This window comes from Centruroides sculpturatus, unplaced genomic scaffold (assembly GCF_000671375.1).
Source record: "Centruroides sculpturatus isolate CEXI.00-Female unplaced genomic scaffold, Cexi_2.0 scaffold142, whole genome shotgun sequence".
NCBI classification, from domain to species: domain Eukaryota; kingdom Metazoa; phylum Arthropoda; class Arachnida; order Scorpiones; family Buthidae; genus Centruroides; species Centruroides sculpturatus.
The window spans coordinates 63,401-78,207 of NW_019384352.1; the positions used below are offsets into that span (position 1 = coordinate 63,401).

General features: G+C 33.7%; 1 protein-coding gene across 1 annotated transcript; it reads left to right on the forward strand.

The window, feature by feature from the left end:
* The first annotated feature begins 1 nt into the window (after position 1).
* On the forward strand, positions 2-14,700 carry LOC111638137. Its single transcript, XM_023383782.1, has 3 exons — positions 2-116; positions 4,348-4,470; positions 13,689-14,700. Exon 3 carries the CDS (start codon positions 13,715-13,717, stop codon positions 14,393-14,395), a length of 681 nt encoding a protein of 226 aa, XP_023239550.1. The 5' UTR covers positions 2-116; positions 4,348-4,470; positions 13,689-13,714; the 3' UTR covers positions 14,396-14,700.
* The last annotated feature ends 107 nt before the right edge of the window (positions 14,701-14,807 follow it).

A 14,807-nucleotide genomic window follows, 5' to 3' on the forward strand; every position in this document is an offset into this window, starting at 1 on the left:
TTTGAAATATTCGAAATTTACTGACTGGTCTTTCCGCTTGTTTCGATTTGGCGCTACAGTCGGAAACGAATTAAAAATGGCTGATTAGTCGAACGTGTTTGCTAGTGCCGACAGACGTACGTACTTTTTTTTTGTTATTTCTGTGGTTAACTTGATAACAGATGATAATTACTTCATGATTAACGAATAAACACTGGTTCGATGATTTACTTAATTAACTAGCAGGATTTATGAGTGTTGCACGCATTTAAAAATTCATTAGTTTGTCTGTATGTCTGTCAGTTTGTATATTCATGTTCCTTGTTTAATGCTCCACTAATTGTAATTTTATGTAATTAGTTCAATACCTTTTAAGGCATTGGTGGTAGATTACCCAGATACAGTAGCTTCCTATAGGGACGTATGGCCGTTACTCAGTTTCGCAGAACTCATTAATTAAGAGGTGATGGCTCTTTGTGGGGTCGTGGTGACCCACAGAGAGCCTTATATTTGTAATGTTTGTAAGAGGTGGTTGGTCATCATGACCCAAATTCTGTCTATTTTCAATTACCAAACCATTAGTGGTCACCTGAAAGTAGTTTAGTGTTTCCAGGAACGTATTAGTTTGCTTGAATGCATTGAAAGGAAAAGGTTTTTGTTGATTTGCCAAACCCTAAAGCGATTCTTTACATTTGTGTAAATTTTACTGCTTGATTATAGTCAAACTACATCAAAGTTTACTCATGAAAGAGATGCAAAATCTAGAGATTTGATGGCAGGGCCGTGCGATTAGATTTTCTCACTACGATGCAAGTCTTCGAAATGCCACCGCTTAAATGCTGCTTATGCCGCCTCTCCGTGTCGTAGCAAGGCACGGCCCTGTTTGGCGGAGATGAAAGGTCTTCTGGGTCTTTTATATCTTTCTGGTGTCGCGCTGACGAATTGCGGGAAGATGACGGCAATGGAGTTTCCGTTTTTCGTATAACTGTGATTCCGATTTTTGTTGGGGATGTTGTGCTTTGATAATGAGAGAGATCATCAATTAAGGATTGCACTTGATAAATTTTTGCTCCTGTGAGAGAAATATTTGAAAAATTTTGCTAGAAAACTGTAAAATAAATTTCTGTATAAGTAAGTACACAACAATTGATAAAATGTTGAGGAGTTTTTGTAGCAAATGCCCATTTCGTCAATTTATGAAAAGCAAGTCTGCTAAATATGGAATACAGGTGTTTTCGCTGGTAGATGCTAGGACCTTCTACATACTAAATATGGAAGTTTATTTAGGAAAACAACCTGATGGTCCATTTAATATTAATTAAACTCCTTCTACCATTGTGAAATGTCTGATACAACCAATCTCAGGTACTGGATGTAATGTAACATATGACAATTGGTTCACAAGTGTTCCATTGTCTCGAGAATGCCTGTTTTCTTATCACCATTGGTAGCGAAGAGTATTCTTAACTTTTTGGATTCGGAAAACACTATGCAACTCTGGTTTCATATGTTTCTAAAAAAAGAAAAGTTGTCTTATTGTTGTCAACAATGCACCAAACAATTGACCCAGAGACAGGCGATAAGAAAAACCCAAAGCTATAACATTTTATAACGCAACAAAGGGTAGCGTAGACACAATCGATGAAATGTCAGACAGCTACTCTGTTGCAAGAAAAAGTCAGAGATGGCCACTGAAAGTGGGTTTGCGTCTCGTTAGGATAGGCTGGCCACGTGGAGTTTTCCGGGTTTTCTCCACATCTGTAACGTCTAAATAGGGGCCATATTGGCAAAATTCAACATCCAAATGATGCTTTTGGGATGTTATCAGAGCCATAGACCATTTTGACAATAAAACATATGGCAAGTTGAGTAAACTAACAGTATTTAGAGAATTTCACTTGTAATATTTAATTCTGTGATACTAAGAGGATCTTTTTAATCATATGTATGCGGATGTGGGGCCCACCAAGTCCAACAGATAAAACCGGTGGACATTGATAGTCGGTTATGGGTTTTTGCCTCTCTATGTGAAATTATCTGGGTTTTCTTCAAGCATTTAACACCGAAATAGGGGCCAGTTACACATAAAAGTCGTCATGAGTGGCATCCTTCCTTGGTAATTGCCTACGAACACATATTCCATCAAACCAAAACCTGTGTGGGTTCGGCCAGGTCCACTTTGGAAGGAGCTGGATGGTGAGGATGGGGCCAGATATATCTGTAACAGACCATGCAAATAAATTATTGGGGTTGCTGCTTCAATTCAATCTTTCCAAGTGGTAGGCATTATGTCTTATTCAGAAATTATTCTAATTATTACTTTCTTTGTTGGACTAAATACATTTTAATAGTGAAGTATTCTGCAGGCTTATCAAGAAATTTGCAGAATAAAGCCTAAAAGAACCATTTTTCACATCATTATGCTATAAAGTACATTGCAAAATGGCAAAGATGCTTGAAAACCCGAAGTAAGATTCTTTGGCACCCATCTTACAGCCTTTCTTCAAACTGGTTGTTTCCAAAATTAAAGATAGGGTCAAACGTTCGGCACTGTTTGTCATGTGCCAAAGACCAGACTACCACATTTGAATGGATTAAGATAATAGTGGAAAGTTTTTACTTCCACAATACTAAAATGGATTGAATATTTGGAACTCTAATTGATGATTATGATGAAAAATGAAGATGGATGATTAAAATATTAAAACTGATCACATTATTCTACTTCTTCACAAATTAATTTTATAAAAATGAAGATCTTTTGTACGTATTCTGATTCTTGAGAACAATAATTGTTTCTGTAGGATTGTCATTCGACATAAGTTCTTTGCGACTTTGTTTTGTTCTTCCATTGCCGGAAAAAATCCATCGTAACAATGATTATTCTACCAAATGAAGAATAAAGTCTAATTCCGGATCACAATAGAAATGATGATATATTCTTTGTAACTTTGTAAATATCATTTAATTTATTAAAGAGTAAAAACAATCCCTGCAGAATTTGAACAATCATCTCATGTTTTAGTAGCTAGAAAATATCTTTCTGGTAGAACTCTTCAGATTATTGATGCAACTTTGGATGGCTTTTCTTTAAGTCGTCATCTGATTGAAATTATTGCCCCTTTAGTTATCCAAAAACATCAAAATTGTGGGATGAGAAATCCAGACTATAAGGAGGACATTGGGGTTTACTATTTTATCTTTTGTGGGGCATCACAAAAGTTGTTGGTGGTGTCAGGCTTTACATTGTCAGGAAGGAGAATAGCTTTCTTCGACAGCAAGCTTGGCATTTACAACTTCAAAAACAACTTATGGTATTCGTTGTGTGATGAATTTCTTTTCCACCTACCACTTCTACATTATAAAAAGCACTCCACGTCACATAGCAACTGTTTGGTATTGCATACTCTTCCACACATTCACATTACATGTATTGATCTCAGCAAGCTACAGGTTAGTATTTTCTTTATTGTTTTATAATTACAGGTTAGTATTTTCTTTATTGTTTTATAATATCCTGTCATGTTATCATTTGAATGATCCTTAAGTTAGTGACGTGCCGTTTTTGGTGAAACGTGGAGACCAGTGTTGCGTAAAACATGCTATTATATGCATAAGTGAGAAGTAACATTGAAGATATGACTTAATTTATACAGAAAAATATGCAAATAATAGTAATAAGTAGCAAAACAATTAGCATTTTACAATTATTTTGTGGCATTTCTATCAGAAGTTTGCAGCACTTCAGTTTAGAACTACTGGCTTAAACTTCTATATTTTATAGTAATACTGTATACTATTGGTATCATTGCAGTTAGGTCTCTATGGCTACGTATGGGGCCATCGTGCAGTTATGTTTCTATGGCTATGTACTGGGCTTGGGTTATAGCATTTGCTTTTTGAACAAGTGAAATATGTTTAAATGTCTCTTTATTAATAAAAACACAGTCTTAAGGATTTTATTTTCTGTTAGTAAAAGTAACATTAATTTTAAGAAGTAAGAACCACTGGAGATTTTTCGCAAGCTCCAAAATCTTAGGAGCTTAGGAAAAATTCTCAGTTTACCCCATTGTGGGTCTGGTCAAACTAATGACAGGTGTGGTTTTAAAAGATCTTGGTGCCTATTCTATAAAACACTTTTTGAACAGTATAAACACTGATGTTTTTCAGGATTATATTTTTTGTTAATGTGCGGAATTGATGTTGTTATTGAGTGTTGCCAGTGAAGAATGATAATTCATTTGATCCTTTAGGTTTAGAGGTAGAAATATATTGTAATATATATATGCTACTGCATTATAATTTTGATATAATGATTATTTTATAAAATGTTATTTAATAATTAATTTTTTACAATTTTTATTTCAGAACTACTGCAGCTAGGATTGCTTTCACCTTCTTTTCTTTTAAACATGGCCATCTTCAGAGTATTTCCGACGACAGTGATGATGATGAACGTTCTTCAGCTATAATGAATCGTTTTAAAAAGTCGTAAGCTAAATTTTATTTATCCATTTACATTTGTTTTACTGAACTGCTTCAAATTTTTTTTGAAGTTTATCATTACCGTGATAATGTCTGCATGCAAAGATATTAATATAGACAAAATAAATTTATATATTCATTAAATTTTGTATAATGTAATTACATTTCAATAACAGAAATGCATTTTCTTGTAAATTAGACTACAACATTAGTAATATATAAATAACTGTAGACGTATACATTGTACAACAGAAAATATTTATATTTGCGTATAATATGTAAAAGTGATATACAAATATCTAGGAAAATTAGTCAAAATATGTGTAAAATAATGCAATGAATGTTTGATAAAAGTTTGAAGGATATTTTGAAATTTTCAGTAGTAACGCCAATCGTAAAGTGATATAGATTTTAACTCATATACTCTGCCGGATAAGAGATCTTTATTGTAAATTATCCCCATTAATGGCCAAGCAAATACACTATCAAACACTGATAGTTGGTTGTGGGTTGAAAACTCAATCAATGGGTTGTTTTGTGTGTCTAACACATAAATTGGGGCCAGTTTCCTATAGAAAGTCTCCTCCTGGGAGGTAGATTGCCCATGTGTTGTGTTTGTATCTTATCAAATGAAACCAAAGTTCAGTCTTGCTTGCCATAAATCCGACAGAAGTGGTTTGGCAAATGATGATCAACCAACCTTATACAATAATCAACAGCAATGAGGAAAAGAATAAAACCAGACGATACATAAGTAATGTGGTTTCAGTTTCCATTTCCAGTCTATCATTTATTAAAAATTAACTTCTAATTATTAATATTTGCACCACTACAACATACCTTTAATTTAACTTTTAGAGTTAGTTTGAAAAAAATTATTCTATGATTTTATCCTGAAAATAGTTTGGCATGTAAGTCTTTAGTTGTATGATTCAGTCTTTCATTTATATTATATACATACAATTATGTTTTTACACACAATTTTAATTCTAAGAAAAAATATTCATACTAAGTTAACAACTGCTACTGGTAATATTAGACAAAAATAAACACTGCAACAACCTAACAAATCAGCAAAAAAATTATACCAGTGCGCGAATGTTTTCGTCCGTGTTAAATGGCACTGTCAGGCAAGACACACATGTCAAATATTCATACTTTCTTTAGAAAACTGCGTGGAAATTTTACATTTGGCTGTTTTCTTAGACACAAATTTTATACTGTAAACCGGGGGTTTCTTTCTGTCACTTTTCATGATTTTTTTTAATGTTAGTTACCAAATTATTGAATCGCACATGCCGTCAGTTGTCGTTTTAGGAATATTTAAATTAACAATTTCTTTTCTTTACACATAGAATTAATATATTGTTTTAAACACTATTGCGAAAATATTTATGATAGTTTTTCACTTGGTGTATCTTTATGACAGCCTGTTTGCATCATAAATTTATAGCGAATACCACATTACAATGTTATCCCCAAATTCATTTATTATCACAAAACAAACAATTTTTAATCCTTCAATAAACACTAAATCTTATTTTTTTTTTGTTATTATTTAAGATTTGAGTGTAGAAATTGTTTTTCAAGAATAAGAGAGCAATAAATGAAAACGGCAAATTGGCCATTTGTCATTTGTTTCTTTGGGTGCACTTATATGACACCATTTTTTTTTTTTACTTCTTATAATTCTAGAATAGTACCAAACTTTAAAAATTACAATTACATGATTATTAAGGTTTTTTTGTCTTCTATTTTGCTGTTTGCATCTCGCAGTTATACAATTTCACTCCCTATGCTTCATATACTACCACAAAATAATTTCTCAACTTTACAAAATTTACTTTTATAGCTCTCATCTGCTAAATCAATTAATAAAATTTTATTGTATTTATAGATAATTATAAGAAAGAATCATGAGTCACGGCAGTGACTTTGTTCCAAGTAAACAACTCAAGTAAACACTGCAAAACTCACCAAAAAAGCTGTATTTTCTTTTTTTTTTTTTTTTCATTTGTAGAGAAAAAAACTGTTGGGTCTAGAAAGCTCAGATTTTAAACTTAAGCCTTTCTCGTTATCAGTTAGGTGCTCACAAAACCTCTGTGTCGATAGGTCAAAGTTCACGGGCAATTTTCCATAGAACTAATTCAGTTTCATGGCTTAATTTTATGCTAATAAAGATAAATATGCATTGAAACAAATAAATTTCATTCAAAACTTTACTCAGAATTACAAAAGCTCTAATTTATGCCAATCAAAACTTTTTATAACAATTTTTTAAATGGTGTAGTGAAAGCGTCGATCAGTGTCGACCGAAATGAATACAGTTATTAAACAGAAACATCTGAATTCATCAAGTTAAAACTTATGACAATTTAGATGGCAGTCAAAGTTTTTTTATTTTAGTTTTCCTTTGGTAAAAGATAAGCTCTGCGCTTCAAAATGGTACCCACAAGACTTTTACTTATATTATTCTTTTCTACATTTCACTTCCAAGTGCCAGGCTTATCTTTACCAAAGGAAAACTCCAAAAAGAAATTTTGACTGTTTAAATTGTCGTAAGTTTTTATTTGGTGAAATTTTTTTATGCCTCGGATATCTTTGTTTCGATAATACTTAACTTAAACGTACTTTTAACATGCAAATTGTTTTCATATTCTTACAGTTGTAGAAAGTATCACACACATCATACACTGCTCAATTTCTTAGTTATCAGAAGGAACTCTGATAGTGAAAAATATCCTATAACTTCCAGCCTTAGCATTGGGTAACATCACTGCATGGTAACGTCATTGGCTATCTTACTATCAGATAAATTTTGAAATGGATATAAACTCTCCATATAAATCGTACCCGTGCGATGTCGCTAAGTTTCTATGCAGTCATGAAGTTCATGGTATAGGATTGTCTGTAAATTACGTAACACTATTTTTATGCTTTTCAATTAGCATTCTGCCCTCCTTTAACGGTACTAAATTTGGTTTTAGAAATTACAAAATTTATTGTCTTTATTGTATTAATTCTGTCGAATCCAATAAAAACAATTGGTTTAGGTTAGTCTGTTGTTTTTGATCAATTGACTAATTGATTACTGTTATGCTAAACACTTAATTCCTAATCATAATTTGTAGGATGCAGCATGATAGGTTGCAACTTACTAGCATTTAGCATTGGTAAATAATGAATGCATTGAATTGAAACTGTGTACAATTTGTACTGCGGATGGTTATTGAAATTGAAGGAAGCCATAACTGAACTCGAATGTAGGTCGAGAGAGTTTTTGCTTCTTTAAAACTGGAAAAACATAGACTAATATTTGGGCTATTACAAAATTTGGTTTAAACACATCTTGTTTTATTAATTGGTTTTTAGGTCCTGAGCCTCTGCCATTTTTTCATACAGACAGATTTTTTAGGAACACGTCTACATAATTGTCGAGTGCTTGTATGGGATTCGAAGATAAAGAAAAATCTCGGTGTGCTTCTAGAACCTCATGGGACTTATGTTCAAAATCTCATGCAACTTCCAGTTGTTGCTAGCAAACTGCAAGCATCTTTTTCAGTGCTCGATATGCCAGCAAACAAGATGGCAGCCACCACGAGACTAATAAGACCTCTATTGTGCATTGACAATTTTGAATTTAATTTATTTGTTGATGAATATAGCTTGCAGTCGTGTCACTTTCAACAGCATTCCACTAGATAATCAAGAAGTATGTGTTGTACACTCAGAGCCGTAACTAGGCAGGTGCAACAGGTGCACTCGCATGGGGCCCGCTTAGAAGGGGGGCCCAAACTGCTGTTCACAAGAAATTATATAGTATTTTTTAATTTTTGTGCATTTCTACAGTGCGGTTTTTCGATTACATTTTGCCTTACTTAGACCCTAGATGTCTGCTCACCAGTGTTCCCAACTGTGGCGACTTTTAGAGGGACAAAGAGAGGTAGCGGAGACCTCAGACAAATCAGCCAAAAGTAGCGACTTTTGAGATTTTTTAATTTATTTTTTGAGAAATTTAGATTTATGTTCATAGTTTTCAAATTTACAGATTTTTCTCTACTTTATAGAGCTCTCTGGCAACTACTAATATTATTACGATATACAAAATTGTATTTCTAGATTTTTCTACAGTGTGCAGAGCTAGAAATCTGNTTAATTTATTTTTTGAGAAATTTAGATTTATGTTCATAGTTTTCAAATTTACAGATTTTTCTCTACTTTATAGAGCTCTCTGGCAACTACTAATATTATTACGATATACAAAATTGTATTTCTAGATTTTTCTACAGTGTGCAGAGCTAAATATCTGTAAAGGCAACATTTTGTAACAAAAATAAATCTGCTCGAGGATTTTTTTAAAATTACTAAATTGAAAACGGTAACTCCCAAATAAAATCTTAGTCTCGAGGTTGTATAAGGCATGCAGAAATTCTGACATCATTTTTTGCTTTATAGTGGTACGCATATGTGGTGTATACCTGAACGACGGATTAAGCGGTAAGCGATCTATGCAAGCGCATAGGCCCCGAAGGGGCTCCCACAGTCTTTAAAATGCTACTGTAAAAAGGGATTGTGAAAACGCAGAAGATAGAAATAGTCCAGAAAAACGCTTTGATATATATAGATACATGGAAGTAATAAGTAATATAGCTTTATGGCCAACAATATTAACAGATGCTATTATTGATCATATTCTTAATACAAACCAAAAAGTAAAGAAAAGAAATTTCTTAATAAACGAAAAAAAACGAATTAAGATAATGGAAATAGATAAAACACCAGATGAATGAAGTAACTTGACACCCGAAAAATTATTTAAAATACAAATTTACAGTGTTCTTGACACTATTGTGTCAAATAGATTGGCGTTATGAAAAAAATGAAAACTATCTGTGACGATTTTTGCTTTCTCTGTGGCTCGTCTTTAGTAATACATGAGTGTTGCTGATTTAAAATAATCGGCTGCTGATCTCGCTATTAAATATAGCAAAGATTTAAAAAAGTACAAATTCACAAGTGAAATTGAAAGTTTTAATATTGAAGTAACAACTCTTATACAAAATATAGAAACTGCATCTCCGCTTAATATTCTACAGCAGTGATTCTCAAACTTTTTCGATCCACCACACCCTTTGTTCCATAAAGTTATACCCAACGCCCCCTAACCCATTTTCTCTTGTGTGAGAAAGGATTGGAAATATTCTTAGGAAAACTTTTCTATGAATCTCACACTTTGTGCCCTTACCGTACATTATTCTCAACATCTGGAAACCATTAAACACAATGTTTCCTCTTATCAGTTTAACAGAGGCTTTCAGTGACCCCAATTTTGCCTTTGGTCACTGTTCAATACTCTGCCTCCAGCGCCCCCTAGATTTACTCATCGCCCACAACAGGGCATTATTGCCCACTTTGAGAAACGCTGTTCTACAGGCTCTTCATGATTTTGGTTTAATTGAGTCTTACCCAAATATCAATGTCGCTCTTTGAATATTTCTAACTCTTCCCATTTCTATTGCTTCGTGCGAGAGAAGTTTTAGCAAGTTAAACTTAATAAAAAATTATTTAAGATCAACTATCGGACAAGAACGATTTTTCAATATTTCTATTATTCCAATAGAAATCTTATTAAAAAATCTATTGTAATGTACAGTATTTGTTTTATTATTTTCCCAAAACCAAATAAATTAAGGGGCCTAAATGCAAATTCTTGCACAGGGCACAGGAATGGCTAGTTACAGCTCTGTGTACACTAATGGATAGATTAAATGTCCAAGTTTTGTCTGCCATCTACATACAAATGTGTTTTGTCTGCTGCCTCTAGGAAGCACCATAAACAAAAATGGCAACTCCATAATAGAGAAGTATTTTATGTTCTGTGGGCTGCAAACTCAAAATCAGTCGTCGTACAAGAAGAATGTTTCTCTTGCGTGGCAGATCACTTTGAAATTGTCTGCAAAGCATATTTGCACGTTGCACAATGACGAATGATTCCAGCTTTGTGAACTGCAGAACAGAAAACACTTTCTCTGTTGCAGAACTGTCATTTTTGTTTATAGTGCTTTTCAGAGACAGCAGACAAAAAGACATTTATATGCAGATCAGTGTTGTGCTGTCATTGGAAGCGGTGGATGCGCCACTTCCCTTGTATTTTCTAAAAAATAAATACATATTAATTTTAATTATATGAAAATAATCGCACAATATTTTATTATAAATATTGTGCGATTTCTCGCACAATATGCGACAAATTTCTATACTACATGTGAAAAAAAAGAAAGATAAGATTGCTATTGTATATTCGTATATTAGTGGCAGAGTGGAAGCGCTGTATTATCAGCATCCAAAAAGCCAGATTCGTACATGCGCTTTACAGAGCACCAACCTCACCCAGTTTAGCTAGTAGAAGCCTAGGACCTCGGGTGGATGCTACATGTATACTGCATCCAATTCTATCCAGGACCGGTTCTGGGCTGTTAGCTGCCTGCCCGCTAGATATTTGGCCACCCTTGCTCGATTACGTGAATCATGAGTAGATTTATAACTTAACCCAACCAATAAGAATTTACTGGTTGTTTTTATGATAATTCTGTATAGTTGACAGGAGTTTAAAAAAATCCATTAAAATATTTGATATATTTATTCCGCTCTCCGATTTTATATTACTCACGGATTTCGATGTTAAACCAGTGATATTACGATTTCGTATATCCCATCTTTAAGGGGATGTAGAAAAAAACATGTACAATTCTTGTATAATGTTAAAAAATTAACTGTTACTTTGACAGCATCATTTACAACTAAATTTAATGAATGAGAGAGATGCACCAGGTACAGAAAAAGCTCTAGAATTTACTTTTCTTAAATTTACGATTTATGTATCCGTTTGTCATAAAAATTTGTCTTTCCACTTTTTCCCGAGACTACAAATATTCGAGTACAAAGTAACTGGTTTTGACTTATTTCTACTTAAGAAGTAGTTAAATAGTTAAGCGATTAGGGAATTGGAGAGATAAACAAAACCCTGATGAAAGAGCCGAAATTTTACTTAAACTAAAGCTTAATCGAACCATCTCTAGCCAAGTACAGTGGAGACTGATTTCTTCATAGTATTTGATGTAATATAAACAGAAATTTTTCCAGTTCGATGAGAGTGACTGAAAAGTTGTAAATTTTGGAAATTTCCGTGGACAACACCTGGTCCTAAAACGAAATAGTTAGAAAACAAATGACGGACAATCTATTAAGTTTAACATATTTAGATTTTTACAGCTATGGTGAGAAACGTTTAAAATTTACAACAGCCCTGTCGCATCCTTTGAGGTATACTAGTGATGCGACAAAAGAGGTATTTGACATTGATATCGGCACCCTGGGGATTTGGCAGTCCGCGTGTATGCACCATTTGCAACCGTCTTTGATTCCATGCATTAGCCACTCGTAGGGAGCTGTTTGACTAAGTGCATTGTTTAAAGATTTAAAAAGTAAAAAATATTTTATATATTTATGTACAGTATATTTCTTTACAAAGCTATATTTAGTTATAATTTACTTTAAAAGTATATTCATACAATTGAAGAATATTTCGTACCAGGTATGCACCAGTACATCCACCACACATTTTATTTCATCGAGTAAGTTTTTATTATTTTATTTTTAATTGTAGCCCTCATATCGTGGTTAGCGATTCAGAATGTAATTGTGATATTAAAAATGCATTTAGAAAAGTCTACGGGTTTTACTGGCTTATTGAATAAACAATACGAATAGACCCTAGACCATCACTGACACGCAATTGACTGGTTGCCCCTGGATGCCGGCTTCTTACAGAAACACAGCTTCCCTATCATCAAATGTCACAGCACGCCACTGATGCAGATGGTAGATGAAACTAGAATGGTTACCCTATCGATTGGTGTACAATATGCATTTCTTGGGTAATAATTAACACAGTTACAGTAATGAAAATGGTTTTGCATTTATTTGTATTTTAATAAAGAAGTATTTTTGCTTATATGAAGAACTTTTGCTCTAAAATTACTCCCTACAGATAAATTTATCTAATATTTTACACCATCCATAGTATTATCTGCTTTATAATTTATAGTATGACTTAGTTAATACACATGTCCAAAACTTAAGGACAAACACAATTGCTAATGATTATAGCTGGAAAAAGTCTCAGAGATGAACACGCCATGACATTGCGAGTGCTACAAGGCAGTTTGAAGTGGACATGTTCCGTACCAACAGGTCTTTCTGCCCATATATTGGTAAGCACTCTCCATCCATTCTCCGCTTAAGTCCGACTGCTGTGTGTAACTTTTCACCACAGACTTACTTTTATCACTTTGATTTGTAAAATCCTACAAGTCCTCTATTACCCTGCATTAGATATCGAGTGATACAATTTTTGCCATATTTGTCTACATTCAGCTAAAGTTCTGTCTATTGTGTACGAATGTCACTTGTCCTTAAGTTTTGGAAATGTGCGTAAAAGGCTAAGCCATGAATGTTGCTATTAGTGAGTATGAAAGAACTTTTGACAAAAAGATACTTTACTGCTTATTTCCTTTAAATTTTTAATGTATTTTATATAAACTTGCATTGAACTGTATGCTTAAACGAAAACAACAAATTCAAATCTTTCAAATTATAGGATATGAATGTGTAATCTGATGACAACTGCTGAAAATACCCAGAAAGTTAGTTTGTTATAGTAATATTTTGACATCCTTTAAAACAATTTACATAAGAATGAATGTAATAGCAGCTTAACGGTACATTCTGTACCTACTAATTATATGCTTTCATGCCTCTAAAGTTCTGCAGACTGCTGAAAACTTTAATTAAGCATGTATTGAAATGTGGGCTACTGTTTATATTTGATACAGTCGTTCCATATTTAGTATGACTGAGTTTCGGTCGTAATTCTATTTAATGCGCTATCGGGACTTTTAATTGATTTTCATAATTATAGGCAAGAAACAGTTGACTGTTTCAAACTTTTCCTTGCCTAAAACTGTATAAAATTGCTTTGTTAAAGTTACCCCTCCAACAGAGGTATCTGTAAAGATGGATCAAATTCCTAGTATTCCTGTCACGAGGACCTAATTTATGCATACTGTTAAAATTTATATAGATCCAACATACTTTTATATTGTTTAATTTCATAATAAATTATCAAGATAATGTTTATAATTGTTATAAATTTTATATTTCAGGTGTATTTAAATAGAAGAAATTCAAAATGAAGATAATCCGATTACAACACAACAGACTGGTCCTCGCAATATGTTGCATTTTGTTAGTGATGCTCATTCTGCACTTCTTATTTGCGACGGAGAGTGAAAATGAATACTGCGCAGTGACGAAGAAAGTACATCAGAAAATGAAACTGATTCTTCAGCGAACCGAAGAAGCCATGAACGCCCTTCAGTTGACATACTTTCTGTGCTACGAGAGCCTATGGGGCGCGTTGAAGATAGAAGGTCCTCTACCGTGGCAGAACAAAATTCAGCTGTGCGTCTTGAATGAAGAACTGAACGCTGTTGACGAAGGCTTCCTGGTGAGAACCTTTAAGAGGTACCGTCTTCACATAACATACAATTCCGCCGACGGCACCTATCACATAACCCTCGTCAACGACTACAGCTGTGAGGTGGCACTGATAGTTTTTGAGAAGGATTCTATCACCCACCAGATGCGTCGAGTCGGTTGGAAAAACAGGCTCTTGCCTCCGGGAGCCTGCGAGCTCCTCCACTGCTTTCCGCCAAGACTATTATCCCCGCCTTTACCTCAAGTCAACTTCTTCGGAATGAAGATGCCGGTGGCCAGGGAGGAGATAGAAATACAGAAGTATCTCTTCCCCAATTCTTGGTGGAAGGACATTGTTCCGGACAAGTGCAAACAACGGCTGAACATAAATTAAAACAAAGCTAGTCATTCATTTTTCATTCGGCTTCCTGTAAGTTTCCTTTACGCTCATCTTTAGCATCACCGACAAGCAATTACTTTGATTCGAGCGCTACCAAAGCTTAACGCATTTACACACTCTCTCGTTCAGTATTAACGCGCCCAACGTTTACATTTCTAGCAGTTTCTGTGTTAATTACATGCTCCTTAAGTGAACAGAACACTCCCAAGTGTGGTCAGACTGCCAGTATTTTACATACATGTTGTCTCTGTATTAGTATAAAAGATGTCTGTGATTAATACAGAACAATATTTAAGATAATATATATATATATATATATTTAAAAATGTATATTTTTAATGTATAAGTCAGTCATACTTCCAGTTAATTCCAATAAAAAAACAAAGAATTGTTGGCAGAGTTGTGT